This window comes from Lodderomyces elongisporus, chromosome 5, assembly GCF_030384665.1.
Source record: "Lodderomyces elongisporus chromosome 5, complete sequence".
Lineage (NCBI taxonomy): Eukaryota > Fungi > Ascomycota > Pichiomycetes > Serinales > Debaryomycetaceae > Lodderomyces > Lodderomyces elongisporus.
The window spans coordinates 1,206,230-1,231,666 of record NC_083677.1 but is presented as its reverse complement, the minus strand read 5'-3'; the positions used below and the strand labels follow the sequence as shown (position 1 = coordinate 1,231,666).

General features: G+C 37.5%; 5 protein-coding genes and 1 non-coding gene across 6 annotated transcripts; 3 read left to right on the top strand and 3 right to left on the bottom strand. All coding sequences in view use genetic code 12, as the record gives it.

Annotated features, from left to right (window-relative positions):
* Positions 1 to 54: 54 nt before the first annotated feature.
* GYP2 (GTPase activating protein (GAP)) lies at positions 55 to 2,955 on the bottom strand (the record flags this gene model as incomplete). The annotated part of the gene is made up of 1 exon (XM_001524573.2): positions 55 to 2,955. The coding sequence occupies one exon, from the start codon at positions 2,953 to 2,955 to the stop codon at positions 55 to 57; it is 2,901 nt and encodes a 966-aa protein (XP_001524623.2).
* Positions 2,956 to 4,214: 1,259 nt separating this feature from the next.
* On the bottom strand, positions 4,215 to 13,088 carry PVL30_004314 (uncharacterized protein; the record flags this gene model as incomplete). The annotated part of the gene is made up of 1 exon (XM_001524572.2): positions 4,215 to 13,088. One exon carries the CDS (start codon positions 13,086 to 13,088, stop codon positions 4,215 to 4,217), a length of 8,874 nt encoding a protein of 2,957 aa, XP_001524622.2.
* Positions 13,089 to 16,948: 3,860 nt separating this feature from the next.
* PVL30_004313 (uncharacterized protein) lies at positions 16,949 to 18,025 on the top strand (the record flags this gene model as incomplete). The annotated part of the gene is made up of 1 exon (XM_001524571.1): positions 16,949 to 18,025. The coding sequence occupies one exon, from the start codon at positions 16,949 to 16,951 to the stop codon at positions 18,023 to 18,025; it is 1,077 nt and encodes a 358-aa protein (XP_001524621.1).
* Positions 18,026 to 18,722: 697 nt separating this feature from the next.
* TUB4 (gamma-tubulin) lies at positions 18,723 to 20,403 on the top strand (the record flags this gene model as incomplete). Its single annotated transcript, XM_001524570.2, has 2 exons — positions 18,723 to 18,730; positions 18,882 to 20,403. The coding sequence occupies 2 exons, from the start codon at positions 18,723 to 18,725 to the stop codon at positions 20,401 to 20,403; spliced, it is 1,530 nt and encodes a 509-aa protein (XP_001524620.2).
* A 363-nt stretch (positions 20,404 to 20,766) lies between these two features.
* On the bottom strand, positions 20,767 to 20,838 carry PVL30_004311. The gene has a single exon. It is a non-coding gene; the product is annotated as a tRNA-Asp (tRNA).
* A 2,974-nt stretch (positions 20,839 to 23,812) lies between these two features.
* GDH3 (NADP-dependent glutamate dehydrogenase) lies at positions 23,813 to 25,183 on the top strand (the record flags this gene model as incomplete). The annotated part of the gene is made up of 1 exon (XM_001524569.2): positions 23,813 to 25,183. The coding sequence occupies one exon, from the start codon at positions 23,813 to 23,815 to the stop codon at positions 25,181 to 25,183; it is 1,371 nt and encodes a 456-aa protein (XP_001524619.1).
* Between the last annotated feature and the right edge of the window lie 254 nt (positions 25,184 to 25,437).

Sequence of the window (25,437 nt, the reverse complement as noted above, 5' to 3'; positions counted from 1 at the left end):
TATCTGTTTTCTCAATAGGTAGAATAATATGGTAATGTTTTATTGGGAATTGGACTAGAATTCTATTAAATTAAGTTCATTCGTAGACTTCTTTGGCTTGGCTTCGCCGTCACTTGTATTGCTAGTGCTGCTTTGCATCGCTTGGCTAGAAGAAGGCAGCTCTGGACCCGTTGCACTCTCTGAAGATAATAAAAAGTCCTTGTCCTTCTCGTCAATGACCACTTTCCTAAAATCTTCTTCATCTTCCTCGTCTTCTGCATCTTGTGCGGACGGACCAGTTGCATTCGAGGCTTTTGTGGACCGTGCTGAAGAATTACTTGAAGAAGCACCACTACCGCTGGCTTGAGATGCCTTGGAATCCATCCTCTGTCGGACTCTATTGGCAACTCGCACTCCGTCATTGAGTAAACCATCAAACATGTCTCTCAAATTCCTGATTGGGTTGGATGTGTTGCTCAAAGGTTTATCGAGATGAATCGATTCCCTTAATGTGTTCGTAAACAAGAGTTCATACGTTTCATCGGCCAAGATTACCATACGAAACGTTGGCAAATTGAGAAAAACAGGATGCGAAGGATCCAACGCGGCATTGTGTGAGATATCTGAGCTCAACTTTAAGTCTTCAATGAGCAACTCCTCTTCATTAGGTTGAGCATATTCAAATGCTCTTTTGATAAACATACTGGCGGATTGCAAATACCTCTCTGTTTGTTGGCCCAAAAACCTTTCCTCGTCAATATGGACTTGAGGTTGGTTATCAGCATCAACGGAGCTGTTCTCCGAATCCTCATTTTTCTTGCGTTCTTCTTGTTCGCGAATCACAGCTGCAGCAACCTCTCGTTGAATGATTTGTTGTGTGATACCGTCCACGTAAGCACCCAGTTTCCAAGGATTTGTAATGTAAAGAAGATCTTCAGATAGCTTCAATATTCCATCGTTACCAAGCTTGCCATGCTGGTCTTGATAAAGGGCAAAGAAATTAGACATCGACGTCATGAGATCAGGCTCCACCAAAGAGTTGATTCCCATCACCAAATTTTTGAATGTTAATACTTCGTTGTTTTCCAAGTCCCACTTCTGGAACAACCTATGGAGAAACGATTGTTCAATTTGTTCATACTTTTCGTCTTGGAATCCAACCCAATCGCACAAGTCTGACATCAAGTCTTGGAAGGCTTTAAAGTCAATGGTACTAGAGCCTGAACCTTCGGTTATCCTCGATTGCTCCACCAGGGAGTAAAATCGGTCGTATAGCAGGTCCAAGTTTTCCAGAGAGATGTTGGGGGTTTTGGGCAAGTTTCTAATCTCAGTTCGCTTGACAAATGTTGAGATATTTTGATAGATGGTACCCCTATGTCTGTTTCTATGTGTATTGATCATCTCCTCATCGACAACTGAAAACTCTCTAAAAGCTACTGCAAGTAATTCTTGGAATTTGGTGATATTACGGTATTTCAATTGAGGTGATGAAGGGTGTGCTGAAGTATCCAAGGAACCAAAATACAGTTTAATGATAGAAATGAATGAAGCATCATCCTCAGACTTGAGTAAAGCTTCACCATTGATTTTAAACACTGCTAAAGCAACTTGGAACAAAGTTCTTGGGCCCTGCATAAAGAAAATATCCAAAATTCTAAAAGCATAAACCAATGGCATTGATGATAAATACAAAGACAAAAACCACGGCAAAGTAACAACAGACACTTGAATGTCATTTTTAACAATGTGGTCCCAAAGCATTGGCATAGTTTTTTGCACTAAAGACTCGAAAACTTTTTGATCCAAAAGTGTTCCGTACATTGTCTTTGAATAGTATCCAGGTACTAATCTGTCACACAAAACATTCAAACACCAAAATGCTTGCTCCTCGGACATATAAATCAAGAGCGCAGCAACCACAATGTTCATTGCCTGACAATACCCAATCTCGGGGTTTTTCCACAGGTATGCAGTCAAAACTCTGCGAAGCCGGCCAATCCCTTCCTCTGACTGGTAAGCTGCATATTCCGGTAATGATCTATTCAAATCCTTTTCAATTTCCTCAATTGCAAACGATGATTTGCCACTATTACTTTCCAATATCTTCTCGTAAAAGTTTTCATTTTCCAACCTCAAGTACATCGATCCACAACAAAGCTCCCAAATTTCACCACGCATTCTATTTGGAAGCCCCACTCTAATTAGTTTGTAGAACATTTCTGTTTTGATCAACGACAAATTTCTTCCATTTTCGATAAAGAGATCAAACCAAAACTTCAACTTGGTTTTGTCTCTCGATTCCTTCGGGTTTCCCGGAAACTTAAAAACCAACCCCAAGCCACCTGGTGGTACGTGCTCTATTTTTGTGCTTGACATGTGATTCTTGGACAAGAGGTACTCTGAATAGCTTGCTTGAACAAACTTGGCAAGTTTTTTTATATTTGGATGGTTATTTTTTAAGGCCATGGATAAATCTGAGGCAAATCGTTCATTATCAGATCTCAATCCATCAAACGAAATGCGTAAAAGCAACCGGCTCGTTGTGCTCAACGATATCAAGAGTCTATTATCATATGCCGAAGTCTCTCTTTCCAATTTCTTTACAATAGATAATTGTAGTGAAAACGAACAATGACGGGAATCGCGTGAATCGGCGTATAGAAGAAAGTGTTGGGTCAAGTACAATGTACCCTGAGAGCGTGTATGGCTCGTTATTTTTCTTCTACTTGATTTACTTGCTGAGCCCAAATTACCTCCTTTCGCTCGTGCTGCGGCTATCGCCTCGTCGTCGGGTTGAAAGCTGGAGACTTCAAGAATAACATCTGCCTCTATAATGACTCTTTCATCGTCGGGAATATTGAATTTCTGGCAAAACTTCTGCTCTTTACTCAAATTTTCAGACCCATGCTTGTTTTCCGATATGACTTGATTAAGTACATTAAACGCTCTATCCTTTAAAACTCCAAAGAACGCCATTGTAGTATAGCAATTTGTTTGTTTGTTTGTTTGTTTGTTTTTTAGCTGTTGTTTAGTTTGTAATTCCCTTTTTTGTTTTCTTTTGTTTTGTTTTTTCTTTTTAACTTTTTTTCTTCTTTTCAGAAACTAAACAATTATAATCTAGTGTGGTTCGGATGAAGCAGTTGAATAAGGTTAATTGTTCAATTGCTTCTTCAAAGGTATATCAATTGACTGATTATTTATCCAAAAAGCTCAAAATAGCCTAGAACTATTACAGTGTTGGATACCCGCCCTTGTTCTCCTTTCTAGAGAAAAAAAAAGAAAAGAAAAAAATAAGGGGAAAAAGAAAAGGAGTAGGCGTTTATTGTAATGGTTGGTGACTTTAGAGTCAATGTTCCTGATGTAGACTATTCTCTTGTTTTTGAATCTAACTATCAATTCCGTGTTAAGCGCAAGTCAGAGTGAAGTTTTTTCTTATTTTGTTTCCTATTACTACTAGTATTGTTTGTGGTGACAGTAAACCAAAAGGTTAGCAGCGATTGAAAAAGTCGTTAATAGTTGTTATTAATAGTTATAGGTAGTGATAACTATCAGTAGTGCATTTGTAGGCATGACTGAGAAGCTGGCTTGGAAGTTGGGACAGTTGAGAATGTTAGTGGTAAATCCTGCATATTGCTTATAGCCGGTACCTAAAGGTTTCTTGATATGTGCGACAACTCATGGCATTCCGAAGGTCCTCCTTTTGTGTAGTTTTCTTTTTTTTTTGATTCGCTTCTTCTTCTTCTTCTTCTTCTTCTTCTACTCAATTGTTAATACACTTTTCTATCTAGATTGAATGTAGATTTGATTGAGATGATACATAGTAAAGTACAAATAAAAAGAAGGATAATAAAGCAAATAGAGTTGGGCGGCTGAGCCAGTAATACAAACATGCGTAGAGAATCAATTTGTCAAAGGTATTTTATTTCAATTACTCATGGTATTGTACTCTAAAGATAAGTTCAAGTATAACATTCATAACAGTTTAACCGAATGCAAGGTGCAAAATAGCATCACAGATAAAACAAACCACTTCCCTCATAAATTTCCTCTAATCATCTTTCTTTTTTTAGCCGGTCTCCACAATTTCTCCAATTAGCTTACAACTACACTGAAACCAGTCGGTATTGAGCTTGCAATTATCCTGTAATCAGCCTGTACTTAGTCTGTAATCCCCTTCCTAATCTTTCCTCTTCCCCATTAGTCTCCCATTTGCATCTTCCACTTGCACATTTCGCTCATGCTGAATCAATGTCTATCTCAACTTTGTCATCTGCTGGGTCAAGATAGGCTTCAAATGTACCATCCCCCGCATCTTCTCGTCTCGTAATTGGTCTAATATGCTTACCATTATGATGTGTATGTGATGGAGGATGCAAATGGTCCAGGCTTTGACTTTGGTGGCTCAGGCGACTTTTACTCTGACCAAGATTGAGTTTATGATCAACGGAACTACTGTCCCTCTCACGACCGTCTCTTTGTAAATCCTCCAATGTCATGAATCTTCGATAGTCCGAGATTTGCTTGAGCGGCTTGTCAACTTTGATCTTCTTATTTGGCTTAAACTTGTTACCCAAAATCTTACCTGTATGCTGCACAATCACCTTGATGATATCCTTCTTCAACCTATTCATGAAATCCTCACCGCTCCAAATCCTATGCTCATAACTCAAATCAGGCATCGAAATCACAAGCTGATTCACATTGAGCAAACTCAAAGAAGTTGGACCAGAGAAACTAACCATAAGCTTGAACGCAACAATCTCTAAATCAATAATAGACTTGAACTGCATCGATCTCGAGATTAATATACTCAAATCATCTTCTTCTGACAAACCTTGCCATGCCTGACGAGAAATACCTTGTTTAGAACGGTTGGTTAGTTTCCATGTATTAGTCTTTCCTTTTCCGTGTTGTTGTTGTTGTTGCTGTTGTTGCGACACGCTACTCTGACTCGAAGATCGACTAAGAATCGATGAATCCCTATGCTTCATCAACAGACCAGATGAACTACTATATCCATTTCCGGATTTGTTTCTCAGCAGAGTTGACGACTTATTATTAGCACCACCAAGACTGTTTTTGCTTTTTGTCATCAACTTCTTCCATGGACTCCGGTGATCTGATTGATTGTATCCCTTTTCATATCCCATGATCAGAGAGTCTATAGATGAGTTTTCAGCAGGGTATCCTTCATACTCAGATGACGTAAAGCTCATCATATCATTATCGTCATCGTCATCGCCATATTCAGAATCACTACCACCAATATCTGCTTCAAATGACTCGTCCTTAGGGAAAAGATATGCTTGCAATTTCTTAGCAGTCTTGTAAACCAACTCAAACCTCAATGGCAAAACTTCGAGCTTGGCATCTTTGATAATTGGTATCCCTCCGACAGCCGCCAACATCGTCCAAGTAATTTTGACAACAGGCACTGCGGATTCGGAATCGGGGTCAGCCACATTGGGTATTTCTGACATCATTGGAGACAACAATATCGGATATGTGGCATTTTCCTCGAGGTTGAACCCTTGGAGCATACCAATTGTAAACTCATTCAGGTTCGACCCTTCTACAGATTCCATTCTAGATAATGCAGTGTTTGCACAAGCAAAATCAATAAATGGCTTCCGATCATCATCTAAGAAATGCCAGATAATTTGCTCAGCCAAAATACTCCAGTACTTTGAAGTTTGTTTTGATTTCTTATTCTTCATTCTCAAAGCTTTCATAATCATCAAGAGCTCTAACTTTAGCTTTTCCATCTCGAGCTCCAAAAGTTTTAGATATTTGCGCTCTTTCTCACTCAATGATGCTCCTTTTTGATCAAAATTCATCAAAATATCCTTAAACTCGCGGATATGCGTTTGCAAATCGCGAACTTTCAGATCCCATCCTCTGAAATCGCTTGGATCGGCAAAAGCAAGAACTTTCGACAATCGACCATTTACAGTATCATGTTGGTTATTCGTCATTAAAAGTTCAGTCACAATGCAATATATTGCCAAGTACTGTGCTGATGTTGCACTAAAGACAAGTTTTGACAAGTAAACTTTAATTTCGTTGGCTTGCTCTAACTTCTTTGAGTTAAGAAATAATTGATTAGGGTTTTTATAGATGAGCGCTATGGTGTTCTTTTCTGAAACCAAATGTTCTTGTGCCCAAGACCCTTCATAGCAAACTTCACATTCAAACCAAGGGGGCCAGTTGTTTACAGACATGTATCCATCTTTTTCAAATTTAGACCATGGTTTCATATTCAAAATGTCGTTCTTGCTAATGACAAATAACTGCTCCTCTCTAAATACCACTCCAATTCTGCTTTCAATCTTTGCAGTCATTTCCTTGTTATCGGTCATCACATCCACCATATCTTTCTCATTTATGTCAACAATCCTAATATCAAGATCCTTTGAAGTTAACAAAACACACGTGTCGGGTAACTTCTTGCTAATCATTTGTATTTGTGGGTGAATGAGTTTCACCAAATACTTGTACTCTGGCTCTTCTTCATCAGGGTTTCCTACTTTTTCCAATGTCTCATCAAACGACTCAATAACATTTTCGCCAAGGGAAAACTTCTTTTCAATATGCTTGTCACTGATGGACTCGGACAGTTTTTCTGCTTCTTCTGACTCTTTAATAACGCTTTGCACAAGATCCACTGCAGTCTTAGTCATATAATAAACGTGGCTCTTTCTGTCGCCTATCCTTTCAAGATAACTAACAAAGTATTCCTTTAAAACATCATCCCACTTCATTTTCAAATTGTGCACAATGAAACGATTATGGAATTCAGCTATCGCAACAAAGTTTGATGCTTGCAACAACTCATCGTTATTCACGTGACTGGAATATGCCGATAACCCAGACAATTGCCTCGATATTGACTCTGTTGAGTTTGTGTCTGCCAAATCTTGAAGGGCTTCTACATCACCTTGATTAAAATTATCCTTTGCAGTTTGTATAATATTGATCTTTTCCACCAAGACCGCTATTTCCAGCTCTGTGTTTTCGATATCTTGTTGAAACTCAGGTGCATCGTACAATTTCAACCGTTCAAGTGCATGCTGCGCTTTTTTCAAATCTTGTCTCAAAGTATCAATTCGTTCTTCCAAGATACGTGTTTGAACTGCTGCGGGTTTCTCGAGATTCATTATGCAATCATGAATATCCTCATTGCCAAATGGGAACGGTCCAGTGTGCTTGAGTGTAAACTCTCTAAAGTAACTGCACTTTGGAGTGTAAAAAAATGGAATGATCCTGATCTTGGGGTATGGTGATAGCGTTTCTCTCAACTCTAACTCAACAAAATCTTCTGGATCAATCCAGGAGAAGTCTCCATCTGGAACTTCAACACTATCAAGCCACCTGGTAAATTCAGACGCGTGAGTTCCCCCGCCAAAACCGCCACCACCACCACCACCGCTACCACCGCTAGATTTGTGTGAACGGTTGGAAGAACCTCTACTTGAAGAATTATCACCAGTGAGAAAAGACATCAACTTACCACTCACGGATTGGTCACCAAATAAGGCATTTAATATCCTCACATCGGCCCTTTCGACATTGATTTCTGCTTGGCTCATCTTAAGATGTTTAACTTGCGTCTTTCGGTTTAGTTTTTTGTTTACATAAGTTAAAAGCTCCTTCCGTTGATGCAAGTCAATCTCACAAATGGCAAATTTACCTTTGAGACCTGTAAATGAAATCCTATTCTTTTTTCCTTTTAGTTCATCACTAGAGTGAAGGTACAAATGTGATATTGTCACAGGGTTGAAAATCATTTGATACTTCATGGTAAACAAATGTGGACTAAATTTGACTTTGTAGCTCTTTTGACCTTGAGTGAACAAGCGTCCGCTCCGTACTGGCGGAGGCGAATAATGAGCTATGGTGTCCCACCAATAAAAGAAGTGATGAAATGATAATGGTGTAAAGAATGCCGCATTGAAAGCCTCGCCATTGTGTGATTTCGATATAACTGATAGCGACATATGCACATAATCTGATCTATACCCCTCATAAGAGTCTGGATGGTACTCGTTTGCCGGGTTGGTAATTTCAACATCGTAATGAGGTTTAAATTCCGAAGTTCTAAGCTCCTCGTCTGATAATTTATTTGAGAAATGCTTATTTCTCTCGAATTTCATACCACCTACCCATTTCACTCTGTCATTTGAACTCAATCTAATGACTTTCTTGTGGTACTTTTTAGCATCCAAATCAAAATCTGGGGAGATCTGGTCGGCTCCATCGTAAAACAAACTCCAAATGTTTCTTTCCTCCATAGCATAATTGGGAATGGCAAACATGAAATCATCGCTGGATACTGTTATCAAATTTCTAGGATCTATGGTACCATCAATAACCACCGAAACATTGTTTTTCCAACTATAAACAAACCCAGAATTCTTTCCAACCAATTTATCAGGCGATGTACCACTCTTCATCAACAAGCATAGCTCATTTCTAACTTCAAACTCGTATCGTCCGTGCATAATTAAAGGCACTTTATCCCACCAACCAATTGGACTATCATCAATTGCTGGTTTACTAAACATCTGAAATGCCTGGCCCATAGCACTTAGTGCCGGTTGGTATGCCTTACACCAACTTAACGTGCATGCTCTATCTGTATTGAGATCGCAATGGAAATCTGAGGCAACTTTGACTGGCGTTAATGTACGAGGAATATACACGGAGTAGAAATTATCTGCAGTGCCATTATTTGTGACTGCTAATGAGTAAGGCACATAGATATAACGAAGCTGTTCTTTTCGAGTATATAGCATTTCATTTATTATGACGTTGCTTCTAATATGAATGGTTGGTTGTTGGGGATTGCTAGCAGTAGGAAAAGACGCCAATGGTAATGGATAATCTCTTAGAATCATATAAAATTTTCGGGCCTTGAGGTCGATGTTCATTGGAATCAAAATTGAATAAGTTAGTTTTGGTTGCTTTTTGGCAAATTTGTACAAAAATTCGTCTACGTCGCCACCTTGAAATGCGCTCAAAGTAAGATCCAAATCCCTGAAAAGTGGTCCTGCTAATGGTGGACCTTCTGCATAATCAACTATGTCATATTTGTTCTTGAACGAGTCTTGAACTTCATCTTTGCCCCAAGCCTCTTGTGACCTTTCTTTCCAAAGACGCAACCTATTATTCCTGAATAAACGGTATTTTCTAGTCCATGCTAGAGAGAAATTCTCCAAAAGCTGGTTTCTCGCTTCCTCGATTTTCTTGCTTGCTTGAGACCTTGTCATTTCGGTTTGTGAATCAACAGGTATTTGACTGCTATTATTGTTGCTGTTGTCTTGGGTTTGAGTTTGAGTTTGAGTTTGTGCTCTTTCACTAGGATTGTTGCATCTAATTTTCGAAAACGCATCCTTCAAGATGCCTGTTCTCGCATGCGACGCGTTAACAGACTCCCCGGAACCATCGTTCATGTTCTTATTCTTTCCGAGATACTCATGACGCAAGGGACTGTGCATTTTAAACTTATGGTTTGCAAAATACGTATGCAGAGAATGACTATTGGTTGGTGCAGGGGTATCGGATAAATTGATTTGGTCATCAATATCCGGAATGGCACTATCCATAACATTCTTGCATTTAATTTCAAAAGCTTGGAGTTTCCGCAATCTTTCCTTCTGCTCGATCAAGCCCAACTCATAGATCATGGCCAATTCATTTTCAAATGGGTCACTTTCAAGAGTCAATCCTAGTGCACCGGTTTTGATATTGACATGAGGAAAATGAAGTGCTTCCTTAGCTTCTGGATATATTCTTTCATATTCAGTTGCCCCGTAATTAAAGTAAAGAAAATTGTGCTTTAATTGTTTAATTGCCTTTGCCAAAGTGATGGTATTGTCAATGATTGTGTAAAACTGGAATTGATGAGGTACATTGATTCTAATGCTCGTTGCCTTAATGGCAAAGCTAGCTTCGTGTAAGCTTTTCGACAAGTCGGCGCTAAAAGTAGGATCTTGGATAATCACCATTCGAGCCCACAACCTTGTAGCTGGATGGACCACATACAACCTCACGTTTCGCACCAACGCATTCTTGACAACAAATACGTTATCCATTTTCAAGTTATCAATCTCAATGAGCACATCAACTACATTGGGCAACCTCACAATCGTAGCCATCGATTTCAATGATACATCAAGCTTGAGTTTAGGTTTAGGTTTCGAAATTTTCTGGAGCTGTTCTTTACTACAATTGCTTTCAACAGTGGGAGCAAATCTTTGCAACATAGACCTGGCATAAAAAATGCACCAGAAAAAAAACATGTCTAATCGACTGTCAATCTCGGGAATCGATAAAAGTAACCTATCTCGATCTGCATCATCCGCTGTCGATACAGAATTAGTCAAATTTATATCCTGAATATTCAAGACATTTTTGATACGCTTTATACCTTGTTCTGGGCTATCATCATCATCATCATCATCATTATCATTATCATTATCACAATCTTCAACATTATTTCTTCCACCACCACTACCACTGCTGACATTCCCATCGCCAATGTTACTACCTCCGGTCATTCTTTCTTGATTGTCATGTTCTGATGCAAATGAATTTATACTCGAGAGATCATCCAACTCTGAGTCACTTGCTTGTTGTGGACAAACTTTGTCAAAGTCCTCCATATACTCCAGTGAGTACTCACTAATTGTGAAAAGCTGGATTTGAGCAACCGAGAGCCCTAAAGATTGTTTCAGCAACTTATAGTGACCAGTGGTATCATTGATTCGTAGAGAAATGCCTCGACGGAAATCTGCCAAATCAACTTCTTTCTCTAATTGCCAATCGTATATTATTCGACTGGGGAGACCTTCTTTGCAGAGAATATCAAATATAATTTCCTTAGACGTAAATTTGAGAGATGAAACAAAACTTGGGAGTACTTCAAACAAATGAATAAACTTGGTTGAACCGTTTGGTTCTTGTGGTGTTGCTGTTTCTGATGGTGTTGGAGTTGTTGGTTTATTTTCTGAATTTGGATTGATCAGATTGGTTGCATCTTCTTTTTTATGCTTAGCCCTCCAAATATCGTATTTCTGGTTAAAATACATTCTCTGTCGATTGCGAAACTGTCTCACCATGTAAAAGAAATGGTCATTGACGGACTTGAATCTGATAACTTTACTTGATACTTGACCTGAAAGCTGTTGCTTTTCAAGATCATATGAGACTAAGGTGTTGATTTTTGTGAGTTGTACCAAATTTTCTTGAGCTTCTCCCTTAAAATTCTTTAGTTTGAGTAAACAGTTGAGAGTTCTCTTGGTGCTCAGTCTTGATATCCTGGACCTGGACCTGGACCTTTGTCTCCTAGTGAAGAGTCTAAGAAAGAATGCCGAAAGACGGAAGCTAATCACCATATTTGAAGTTGAATGTCTATTAAACTCGGAATCTTTAAACAGACCAATCTCGGGGAGATGCAAGTTTAACTGGAAATCCACTATTGTCAATTTACTCAGAACAAAGTTGATTATTTGAGATGCAAAATTTGTCATCCTCAAAGACTTGTTGGCGTCGATAGAATTTGTTGCCGCATTCGAATGTTTCTTTTCCTTTGCAGCGAGCTTATTCTTGAAAAGGCCAAAGATAAAGTCTTCCTGGTCGTAATAGATATCGATCGTTGGATTGGACAATGTTATGTTCAATTCGAAATCCAAAAACTGTGAGAGAGGTTTGGACGGGGTTTTTGTTTGCGTTTGTGCTTGTGGTTGACTATGAGTTGGCGTTTGTGTTGGCGTTTGTGTTGGCGTTTGTGTTGGCGTTTGTGTTTCCGTTTGTACCTGATTATGTGTTTCGGTCATTGACTTTAAATCGAGGTAAGCTTGAGCGGCCATCAAGAGTTTAAGTGGGCAAAGCTCGTAGTTTATTGTACACGATGGTAGTTCCAAACATTGAGTTTCTTTGTGGTAAATTTTGAAGGATGTCAAGTACATCTCCAACTTGACAGCTATTGACTGGTCTGGCTTTTCCAGTTTCTTCAATAAAAGCACAAAGTTCGATAAATTGGCTGATACGTCCTTGTAAGAAATAGTTGTGTCCTCGAACCGCACATTCGTATTAGAATATAGCATCAATATCTCCTTTGTAAGTTCCTTGTATTTAAGAAACCTCTCTTTGTGGTGCTTAACACCCTCAGTAGCAATTTGAATAGACTCTTTGGTATCTTTAGATAATTCATCAGAGATTTCTGGATTGGTTTGGCTCAGATCCACATTCATGTTTGAGCTTTGATTCGGTTCCGATTTCTGGTCTCGTTCTCGATCTCGTTCTCGTTCTTGGTCTTCTTTCTCTTTCTGTTTCTGTCTCTGTTTCTGTCTATTTTCAATGTCAAAAAACTCGAGCGGGATATTCAATCTTCCTACGGAGAGGGATTGCTCAAAGTCTTGCAACTGAATTGAGATTTTGTTAGGAGTTAAGGCTTCGCATGTGGCAATTGCCTGACAGTCGACGTAGAACTCGACATTTCGAAACAAGTGCACTTTCTCTTCGACATTTGCTATATCATAGATTACACCATTGAGCAAAGTCAATGTGATCCTCAAGTCACAGTTTTTTTCAATCTCAGTCTGGATTCTGCAAAATTCGGTTTCCACGCAAATATCTTCGTGTGCATCTTCATGGTATATGGATATTCGAAACACTTGGAAATTTATCATATTTATCAATTGGGTCCGGACTAAGTAGTTGTGGATGGATTTTGGTAAAGTGAAATGTAGCTTTTCCTTTAAATTGATATTGAATAATGATTTAGGAGGTACATTCGGACTCTTTCTCTTACTCTCATGATGCTCTTCAGAATTACTAGTACCTGATGGTTTCTGGGTATCGCTCCGGATTGATACGTCTGCAACCTCTATGTTGAAAGGTCTTAGACTAGTCTGTCCCATGGATTTGCGGAAACTTAGTCTCAAGGATAGTCTGCCAATCCTTATAGTGGAAGTCTTAGTTTTGATGGTGATGCATCTTAACGATAAAAGCCCAAAGTATTTGACCGAGATGTGTGGTAAAGTGTTGATAAGAAGTAAAAGCACGGCATAGGTGATTGCGGCTACCAAGAAGCAATAGTAAAGCATGCTAGTTTCGAGATGCCACTTATTCGGGACCAGATGTATTCCTGCCCAGTATCTTGTGATTTGTGATTGGTGGTTTGTGATTGGTGATTTGAAGATAAGTCGACTACAGTTGTAGCGATATATTATTGGTTGTTCTTAATTGTTGTTATAAAAAAATTGTAGGATATGATATGCAATTATGTGAAACAAGGACCTAAAAAGAGATTAGGAAATTAAGAGAAGAAGAAGAAAAAGAAGAAGAAAGAGAAAAACATGATGGTTAGAAACATTAGAGTTCATGTATATGCTAACGAATTTTTCTTTTTGTATAGAAAAAAAAAGAAAGACCTCTCTATGCATAATAAGTTCGGCAATAGTGGGAAGCCTATAAAAATGATCTTTATGCAAAAGATTACCAAATTTGCGCGCTCTCATTCCGCAACCGTTAAATTTCCACCTATTCAATTACTGCTGCTGCTGCTGATTTACCTGTTTCCTTTTTTTTCATTCTTTTTTTTGTCTCTCTTTTATTCAGCAAGCTTCTAAGAGAATAGCATCGAATAAAACAGAAGGCAGAATTGAATACAAAAGATGAAATGGTGGTTATGTGAGCGAATTGCAGCATCAAAAGGGAGTAGGCTCAGCTCTTCAAATACGTCTTGTGAGTTTGAACACTTGATTGCCATCCAAAGTAAATAGGGATCTCTTGCGAAAAAAAAAAAAGAAAAAAAAAAGAAAAAGAAGAAAAAAAACGAAAATGTTTGAGGCTTTCCAGTATGTTTTATGATGACAATCTGGTGGCTTTGAGTGGTTAATATTCACGCTATTGATTCACTTCTTCCTCCCTCTCCCTCTCCCCCTCTTTCTCTTTCTCTCCCTCTTTTTCTCTCTGTTTTTGTTTGTTATTTTTTGTTTTTTTGTCATTTCAAATATGAAAAATCCAACTGGAGTCTGCTAAGCTTACAGGAAAAAGATATTCCTTAAAGACCCTGTCAAATAGTTGTTGTTTTTCTTTCAATTCTGTTGTAAGTTTATTATCCGCCCCTTCCTGATCCTCTGTCATCTATCCTCCACTTTAGTCTTTATCATCTTCCAACCTCTTGCAATGGCATTTACTTTCAGCGCAGTAGATTAGAGTGGAAACGGGTAAACCGGAAAAAAAAAAAGGGAAGAAAAAGAAAAAAAAGAAACATCGGATATATATAACCGGATTTAAGCAACATAGGAAAAGAATCGGGTGAAAGAAAAATTAAAATTTAAAGGAAAAAACCCTTCATCCTCGGCGCTAAGCATTGAGAAAAACGGAAAGAGCAGAAGAAAAACAAAAACAAATTTTGAAAAATAGTTTCCATCTCCATCGAATCATAATATAACTCTTGTTTGTCTTAAAGGTTTGCTTGTTTTGTTAGTTTGTTTCATTGATTCAGAGGTTTGCATGTTTGCTTGTGTTTTATTTTTCGGCTAATAATATGCGACACTTTGTGCAACCACACAGTTGAGAAGCCTCGATAATGGCATCTTTCGTTTACCATAGAAATCTCCAGCATTTGTTTCCCAAATTGGTTAACTATTCTTTCAAAAACATGGCTTTGAGCATATTCTGCAACATCATGGTGAGCTTTAAAGAAGGTTGAGGACTGGTTATTCTATTTCTGATCAAATAATCTAGAACACACTAGACAATATAGCTTTCTGCTCTTTTTTCATCTTGACCTCTAGTCGCTAGTATTATTATATGACTCCATTAGGCAAATGTAAGATTCCTGCCCTTTAACTTGAAATTGAAATTCTGTCTTTCGTGTAGCTTGTTCCATCGAGGGGAAATTAGAAACCTGAAAAACAGTATCAAAAGCAAAAAAGAAAAGCAAAAATAGAAATAAAGAAAGAGTGAATATAGAATGAAGAAAGTGATGGATTCCACTTTTATTTGAACCCTTTTTTGTTTACAGAGAAGGCTATACTGAAATCAAATGTAATAGTAAAGAAAAAAGAAAAGAAAAGAAGAATAGATATATGAAAGCAAGTCCTTTCAGTGCCAGTGAAAATAAATTATGAAACTTCTGAATAATAAATTTGAGTAAGGAACGTACTTTCATAGTGCCAATTTTCCCAATCGAGTAAGATCTCAATTTGCAGGAGACGAGGTATAGAAAAGCACGTTTCGAAACCCACCAACTTTTACATCTTATTTACACATTTGTGACAAAAACTCGGAGTTATAACTATGGAGACAATGTTTTGCACTTACCTCCGTCTCTGTCTAGTTTTGACAAATCCTCTATGGTATCTGGGAAACACACACACACAAACAACTCTCTCACACAAATAACTATCTCACACAAACAACTCTCTCACACAAACAACTCTCTCACACAAACAACTATCACACACAAACAACTATCACACACAAACAACTATCACACACAAACAACTCTCTCACACAAATAACTTACGCTTGACTTCACTGATGACTTTTCCAAAGTCATATTCTAAACTATTTCACATCTTAGATACATTGGTATGCCAGTGCTCTTTGTTCCTTTCTCTCTTTTTTCCAATCTTACTAATTTCCTATACTCATTGACAATGCAAATTAGATACACCATCACTACAAACTCATATACATGTTGTTGATGAGGATAATTGTTTCTCTTGTAGAGATAAATCTAAATTTAGCAAATCGTGGGCACTTCTACAACTCTTTCTCTATTCCAATCTCTTTTGTTCAAACAAAAATTAAAAGATCTAGATGCAATAAGACCCCATTAATTATATGCTTGGTTAGATCTTTTGATCTTTTTTTTTTTGACGAAAAGATGCCAAAATGGAACTTTACCGAATTCAGTTTAAAACTTGGTAAAAGGTACAGTGGTACAAAACCAAAAATTTCCTAAAACGGAAAACAGATTGATATTTTGTGAGATCTTTTGTTATTATTTTTAGTTTGTCTCTCTCACTCTCACTCTCACTCTCACTCCATCTCTCATTCATACAATTTTTAACAATTTCGTATTGATCAACAACAACAATGCCACTCCCTTTTCTCTTGCCCTTTAGCTTTCTTTTCTTTTCTTTTCTTTTCTTTTTTTTTATTTAATCTTTTTTCTTTGTATCAACACCCTTCAAAATTTGCTGCCACCATTAAATAACAAAAATGAAACGTTTGTGCCATAACTGATGGACTCTGGTGTTGCCCATCACTAATAAGGCACACTCTTCCACACTCCACAAAGTGCGGGTTTCCCAAAAGTCGGGGTAAACAAGAACATGCTTCCCGTCACAAACATTTTAGACAATAGTGCATCTATTACTCTAGATGGAAATTCACCATCTTTGAATTACTGGATGAGGTATAGGAAAATTAAAGGACTTTGTTAACATCAATTACAGGCAATTGTATTCAAATTCAATTCTGCTACTGCTGCTGCTGCTGCTGCTATTACCACTATTATCACTACTACTGCTATCACCAAGAAGAAGGAAAAGAGAACGAAGAAAGCATCTCTGCCTTTTCACAAGTTTTGGAAAAAAATATATAATGAGCAACAATTCCTGTTGATTTTTGACGAACCCTTTTTCGATTCAACTTTCTAAACCAAATCAAAGAAGCACTTTTTTCTTTACCCTTATCATCATCATCATCAACAACAACAACAACAACGTCATTGTTAACATTACCAACGTAAACAATACAATAATATTATTTGCTCCCAAAACCTTTCGTTTACTCTGCATCAATACCCACTTAGCCTAAGACTTAGCCCAAGACTTAGCCCAAGACTTAGCCAACCACCCTCGCCATCATTAAGCAAAGCCTAAAAACAACAAAGAAATTCAAAATTCAAAATACAAACCATAAAATCTAAAAAAACAATCACATAATGAAGTTTGATATTGCTACCGCTACTTTAATTCTTGCTGCTGTCAGCCAAATTGCAGCATCCCCAGCTGTTGGCACTCCAATCACATCCGAGATCACCAAGAGAGATGTTGACTCACTCAACTTGGCACTCACCCACCTCAACTCTTATAATGCAAAGAGAGACCTTATGACCAACCAAGAATTGTCAAAGAGAGAATCCCAAATTGTGACTGACATTTTGGCTCTTATCAAGGACACCAACTTGGCACCAACTGTCATCAAGTGGTTTATTGACGATCCAACCTTGTCTGGAATTGCCAAGGACGTTATTGTTACAGCTATCAAGAATGGTTGGATCAATGTCGGTACTTTGTTGAAATCACTTAATGACTCGGGATTGGCTGTTGATGTCATTCACGATTTGATCAACTACTGTCCATTCTATGCTGAGATTTTCAAATTGATTGGTCAAGAATTGTCCAACTTGCCAGAATTGATTGGTAACGCATTGGGTCTTAGTTCAACAACTGTTCAACAAGAAGTTGAAAAATCCAAGAGGGAAGCTAGGGAATACTTGTTGGCTGCTAGAGACGACCAACCAGTTGTTTTGTTGGCCAGAGATTCATCGGATACTTTAACTTCATTGATGGAATCACTTAAGGACTCTGGTTTGGCTAACCAAGTTGTTGAGGCATTGGTTACCGATGACGACTTTTACTCATTCGGTGCCTCTTTGATTGAACAATTGTTCAATGAAAATGCCATTTCATTATCAGACTTGCTTCAAGACTTGATTGCTTCTGGTTTGATTCCAACTTTGCTCAAGAACTTTTTGAACCTTGATACCTTGAAGAGTGTTATTGTCAATGCCTTGGCTGCTGCTTTTGGTAACTGTAAAGACACTACTACCTCTTCCACATTTGTTACTTCACCTCCTGGTGGTCCAACCCCAACTGTTACTACTGGGTCTGCCAACTTGAGCAGTTTGACTGCTAGTCTCACCGATGTCACCGTATCCTCTGGCGGTGGCGGAAACACCTTGGCCACTTCAACTACTACTGGCAAGACCTGTAAGAAGAAGAGAAGATCTTACTAAGCATGAGTTGCGGAAAATAGAATATGCTTTTGATGTTGGATCTCCTTTCAGTACGCTGCCGGTCAGACGTTGAAAGACTCTGAAGATGATACAAATAAAGAAAAAGGAATGAAATGAAAGAATAAAGAATTGGAGATGATGAGTAAAGGAAAAAAATTAAATAAAAAAAAAAAAAGAAAAAGTGCAACACTTGGTTTGAGTGTTTCCCCATAAGAATACCTTTTCACCTTCTTATACGTTACATATAGTTGTATATTTTTTGGTTAATAATAAAGTTTTTGATGAAAAAAAAAATGAAAAAAAAAAAGAAAGAAAGAAAAGAAAATGTTTTGAGACTTTTTCTCTTTGGTACTTTCTCTACAGGTATTGCTCGTTACGTTTAGAAATATTGGAAAAGGTTTATATAATGAGAGATCACGTGATTATTCTATTTCTTTTTCCTCCTGAACATTGCAATTTTTTTATTATTATTATTATTATTCTTTATACTCTGTCCACAAGCTTCTCAAATTAAATATACAAAAAAAAAACCACTATAGAAGAATTGAAAACGCGCGTGCGACACGCTACGGGTCTAATTTTACAATAACAACAACAACAACAACAACAAAACCTTCCTTTTTTGCCCTTTCTCACTTTCTCCCGATTTCATCTTAATAACTGTTTGATAACCGAAATCAACCAAATCACATTTTAAATGCCAGGGTATGTGCCGAGATTTACCAATTGTTTTATAAACTTTTTCTTTAGAAAAAGGAAAAAAAAGACCAAAAAGAAGAAGAAAAAGAAATTTCATTTGTTTATCTCCTTTAATGATACATTGTTACTAACTATCCTCTTTTTTTTTGCCCTCTAGAGAAACAGTTACAATCCAAGCCGGCCAGTGTGGAAACCAAGTAGGACTTCTGTACTGGCAACAACTTGCATCCGAGCATGGAATTACTGCAGATGGATCTCTGACACCTTATCCCCCGGAATCATCAAATGAATTTATTGATTACAGTCAACAGGGTAGTAGAAACACCACTTTAACTGAGTCCGAGCTGCCGCAGAATGTACGCCAGCTTCAGTACAGAAATGACAATCCCGAGCTATATTTTACTGTTTCCGATTCGTACAAGTATACTCCACGATCCATTATGATTGACCTTGAGCCCTCGGTTATTTCAAAAGCTCTTAATGCGATGCCAATGTTTAATCCAAGAAATGCACATCTTAGTGAGAATGGAGGTGGTGCTGCTAATAATTGGTCAAATGGGTACCGGTATGGACATGAACATGAGGAAGATATATTAAACTTGATTGATCGTGAGGTGGACAAGTGTGATAACTTGGCGCATTTTCAATTGATGCATAGCGTTGCTGGAGGGACCGGGTCGGGTGTTGGATCAAAGATTTTGGAGATTTTACAAGATAGGTACAGCAAGAAGATTATAACCACAGTTTCGGTGTTTCCCTCTAATGACAAGACCAGTGATGTAGTGGTGCAACCTTATAATTCTGTGTTGACATTAAAGAAATTGATAGAGTGCAGTCATGGTACTTTTGTCTTTCACAATGATGCATTGAACAATATCGATAATTTATTATTAAATCAAAGTAACATGCGACACAATCCCTACTACAACCATCATCTCAACGATAAAGAAATGAGTGGACACGCTTCGTTTCAAGGTGCAAACAAATTGATTGCTTCTGTAATAGCATCGATCAGCAATCCCATTCGGTTCCCTGGGTACATGTACAGCTCGATCCAGTCCATAATGTCTTCGGTGATACCAACATCCGACTTGAAATTTCTTACAACGTCTATTGCGCCATTTAGTGGTGGACATTCAAATCACAAGTATATCAATGAACACGATATGTTCTTAGAGTTGTCTGATGATCGTTACAAGTCGGTGATTAGTCCGCATGGTACCGATGTTGTATTTGTTGCCTTGATGAACTACTTGATCAGTGGGTCTAGTCTCGATAGAAAGGAGATTCGGAAGGGGATATTGAAAATACAGTCAAGGACGAATTTTCCCGGGTGGGCCACAAGGTCTGTTCCTGTGGTATACGGAAAGAAATCGCCGTTTGTTCAAGACCAACTGCTTGAAGGTATACAAATTTCAAACAACACCTCGGTGATTGCATTGTTTGAGAAAATCCTTCGACAGTTTGACATGTTAGCAAAGAGGAAAGCATATTTCAACATGTATTGTGAAGATAATTCTGCTGAGGAAATGAATAGAGTAGGTGGGGTATTTGGTGAATGTAGAGAAGCCATAGTTAGTGTGATTGATGAGTACAAGGCGTGTAAGAGCGGTAGCTATTTAGATGATGAAGAGGAGGACCAAGAGTTTAGGGACGACGGTGATGTAGAAATGAATTGATAGAGATGTGGTCTATCACATATATATATATATATGTATATATATATATCCTGTAATGAATAATACTTTGATGTGATGAATATGACGTGTGTGCAATAGACAATATGGAGTAAGAATAAGACAAAGAAAATGAAAGGAAGGGAAAACATTTAAATTATTCAAAGCTATGTAGAGTTAATGTAAACCAATTTTGGTCTACAACTTACACTTGGTATTCATTCTGAATATACTGTGCAACTTAAAAAAAAAACCAAATTCTTCTCGAACTAAGCAGAGGGGAGGGGGGTACATGGTATATTGATGTTAGAAAATGAAGAATGAAAAAAAATGAGAAATGTAAAAAATTTAACATGCAAAAAATATCTCCCAGACAGGGAATTGAACCCTGGTCTACCACGCGACAAGCGGTAATTCTAGCCACTAAACTATCTGGGACTTTTTGTTGTATAAACATTGCTCTTAGGTGCAGTTAATATGCTTTTTTTATGGAAAAGAATTATATTGAACTATACCAATACTTTAGATTAAGGATGATGTTATTTTATTTTTTTTTGCTTTCGAGGAAAAGCCATACTCTATTAAAGTTGTATGACTTCCATATCACTTTTATTTGTTCTGTTTAATTTTTGTATGAACTTTTACACCTTTTTGATAATCATTAAGGGTTTAGTTACTAGTATTTTTACTGACGATGTTTGACAGTGTATAAAAGAATAAAATGCTTCTTTTTTTTATTTATTGTGGACTTGTAGGCGTTAAATATTTTGTAGTATATTGATGCAAAAAAAAGAAGAGAAAATTGCGGTTCTGTTTGTTCAGTATGTTTTTTATATACTTTATATTTTTATATTTTTATTCTTTTAATCTCTCAAAAACTAATATTGAATGGCAACTGTTTGCTCAATACTGTTCCTTCCATTTTGCTTTCGTCTGTTTAAAAACCATTTAAAGTGTTGCATCTATGAAATGGGTGATATTGTCAAATATTGTTGATAATGTATACCGCATCAAAATTACATATACAAGATTTTGGTATGACGAAGCATGGTGGACACTGTGCATTTTTTGTCAAGGAACTTCACTTGCCCTTCCAATTTCCCACGACCGAAAAAAAAAAAAAATAAAAAATTCCGCGTTGTCAAATTTCTTTTTTTCTTTTTTTTTTTTTTTTTTCATTTTGTCTTTTTTTATCAGTGGCCAATGAGAGTATAGTATCCTTATATATATATATCCTACTAAGATGGTTTTGTAACATGAATCTCTTTTTTTTTATTTCCCCTACACTTATGCCTTCGAAATTGGTTTGTGAAATAACTATCCAAGAATGTAAAACCCAACACCACCAACTACTGCCATCATTGCCATTTCAATTACTACGACAGCACCCACAATTAGCCTCCAACTTTTTGTCATATTTGGAAATTGGAACCCATAGAGTTGAAGCTATTTTTTTCTATTTTTTTTTATTTTTTTTATTTTCTTTTTCCTTTCTCTTCCTTGTTTGTTCTTCGTTAAGACCAAACTACTTCTGAGTTTCATTCTCTTGCTTTTTAGCTACATAAACGCTTGATTCTTTTCTATGTTCTTGACAACTTTTGAGGTTGATACAATAGTAAGATAACTTTACTCTTTGACGATTCCAATATAGGAAAGATAAGCCACAATTCTATTACTGACACCATAGAGAGTACTACTACTACTACTACCACTACCACTACCACTACCACTACAACAACAACACCAATCAAAACTGAATAACAAAGGTATTGGATATATACTTTCAAGAAGGGTTGCCGAACTCGCAATCCGAAACGTAAAACAACAGTAAACTAGACAATTCAGATAAGAAGAGCAGATACGTCTTTAATTGTTCAAGTATGAATGTTCATAGTTTCTCGGTGATTCCCGATACTATCATTCACCCCGCCCTCCCCCTCTCACTTCCGCAGCAGTAGCAGCAGCAGTAGCAGAAACTTCGAATAATTAGCCTTGAGCTCTCAACCAAAATTCTCTAGAGCAAGCTGGACCAAAAAAATGGGACGTAGCCTCTTCTTTACTTCCTCGAATCATTAGATGTTCTATACCTTCTTTTTCTTTCTTTTGTAAACGGAATTTTGATGTCCCTATAGGAAAAAACCGGGATCAAAATTTTCCGAAAAGAAAAAAAAAAAAAGAAAACACAAATACATTACTAGTAGTGCTATACCTATACTTAATAGTGTGAACAACACTAAAACAAATTAAAGAAGAAAAGAACAAAACAACCAGGCAAATGCAACGTAATGCAATCTATGATTCTCTCAAAGACTCAATAGTCATTCCAGTTGTCAGTTCTGAGCAACATATATTTGGGTTTATTTGGACCTTGCATTCCAAGCTTTGTGGTGAACCAATTGGATATGGCAAGACGGGCCGATAAAGTAAATTTCAATTGAGTTCCAGTTTGAAAAAAAAAATAAAAAAATGAAAAATAAGGACAGTAAGTATAGATTCCCTTCCTCCTCCCCCCCTACTACGGACTGTGAACTTGTCTATACCTTCATTTACAAATCTTTACCCCTAATAGATGCACGAAAAATTGAAACTATTTTTTTTTCCCTCAAAACTGAACACCTTTTGCAAAAAAAAGAAAAAAAAAAAAAAAAGAAAAAACCAAAAGGTAATAAATGTAGAGGCGACATAGTTGGTGGCGGCCGCCGAGGAGCGAGGAATGCCGTTACAGGGCAAAGTGGTGCTCCCAACAACAGCAGCCGACGGAGTCAGGAGAAGAAAAAGAGTGAACAATAATGCGTGTGAGTATTGTAAGTAGTGTAAGTATTGTAAGTATTGTTTGTAGTATGAGTGGTAGTATGAGTAGTGTAAGTAGTGTTTGGATTGTTGGTTGCGTGTATGCAGTGCTCTGTAATCTAATGTATGCCTGCTAATCAAGGTCGAATCTGATTGGTAGAGATAAGAACGCTGATTCCTTTTGCACAATTTTTTTATTCATTTATTTATTATTATTATTATTTTTATTATTATTATTTTTTTTTCATTCTTTTATTATTTTTTTCTTGTTGCTTGTCTAAATAGCACTATAAACAGAATAGTGTTACAAAAGTTGTTGATGATGGTAATGAAGATTGATTATAATGCGACAGTGCAAAATACAGATAGATGATGAGGTGAGTTTTATAGACTGGTGACGATCTTGGATATTTCCATACTGAAAATAAAAATATAAATATTCACTGAAATTCCCAACCCATCTCTTCCACTTTTCTTCTTTTGATTTCCTTCTTCTCCTTTTCCCTTTTTCCTTTCTCCTTTTTTTTTAGTACGGATCTAACTCTACAAGAAAAGTAGTCTATTTACTATCCTTAATTAGATACAACACTCTTTCCCACAAACACATATACAAATAAAGAAAATGGTCTTGCCACACGAACCAGAGTTTCAACAAGCTTACGACGAATTAGTCACTGCTGTTTCTGACTCCACTTTGTTCACTGAACAACCAAAATACAAGAAAGTCATTCCAGTTGTCTCAGTCCCAGAGAGAATTATCCAATTCAGAGTCACATGGGAGAATGACAAGGGTGAGATTCAAGTCAATAATGGTTACAGAGTCCAATTCAACTCTGCTTTGGGTCCATACAAGGGTGGTTTGAGATTCCACCCCTCTGTCAATTTGTCCATCTTGAAGTTTCTCGGTTTTGAGCAAATTTTCAAGAATGCCTTGACCGGCTTGAGCATGGGTGGTGGTAAAGGTGGTTCCGACTTTAACCCAAAGGACAAGTCGGATGCCGAAATTAGAAGATTCTGTGTCTCCTTTATGAGACAATTGGCCAGATATATTGGCCCAGACACTGATGTTCCAGCAGGTGACATTGGTGTTGGTGGAAGAGAAGTTGGTTTCCTCTTTGGTGCCTACAAGCAAATGCAAAACAACTGGGCCGGTGTCTTGACCGGTAAAGGTTTGAGCTGGGGTGGTTCATTGATTAGACCAGAAGCTACTGGTTTTGGATGTGTTTACTACACCGCCAAGATGATTGAAAAGGCCACCAACGGTAAGGAATCATTTAAGGACAAGAGAGTTGCCATTTCAGGATCAGGTAACGTTGCTCAATACGCTGCTTTGAAAGTTATTGAATTGGGTGGTGTTGTTGTCTCCTTGTCTGACTCTAAGGGCTCCATCATCTCCAAGAATGGTATTACCGTTGACCAAGTCAATGCTATTGCCGCTGCTAAATTGAAGTTTAAGTCATTGGAGGAGATTGTGCAAACTGAAGCCAAGGTTTTTGGCGGTGACAATGCCGTTGAATATATTGCCGGTGTCAGACCATGGACCAAGGTTGGTCAAGTTGACGTTGCATTGCCATCAGCAACCCAGAACGAAGTTAGCGGTGACGAAGCCAAGGCCTTGGTTGAGGCTGGATGTAAATACATTGCCGAAGGTTCCAATATGGGTTCTACCAAGGAGGCCATTGAGGTCTTTGAAGCCAACAGAGGCAACGGTGTCTGGTACGCACCAGGTAAGGCTGCCAACTGTGGTGGTGTTGCTGTTTCCGGTTTGGAGATGGCTCAAAACTCCCAAAGGGTTAAATGGACCTTGGAGGAAGTTGACGAGAAGTTGAAGGACATTATGGAAACCTGTTTCGAGAACTGTTACCAAACTGCAAAGAAGTACTCTACTGAGAAGGGTAACGACACTGCATTGCCATCATTGTTGAAGGGTGCAAACATTGCCGGTTTCATCAAGGTTGCTGATGCTATGTTTGACCAAGGTGAAGTCTTTTAAAGATTTTTTATATTTCCCAAATTTTCATTTCTTTTCTTCTAAAAATCTAGAAGATTTGAAAATCGAGATTAAGAGATTATGAGATGGTAGAGAGATGATAGATTGCATTTTTTATTTTTTTTTTTATTTTGAAAAATGTTCTTTCTTTTCTTTTCTTTTCTTTTATTTTCTTTCTTTTCTTTTTCTTTTATTCAACAAAATATGTGTTTGAAGGAAAAACGAAATAAGAGAAAAGAAGAAGAAGAAGAAGAAGA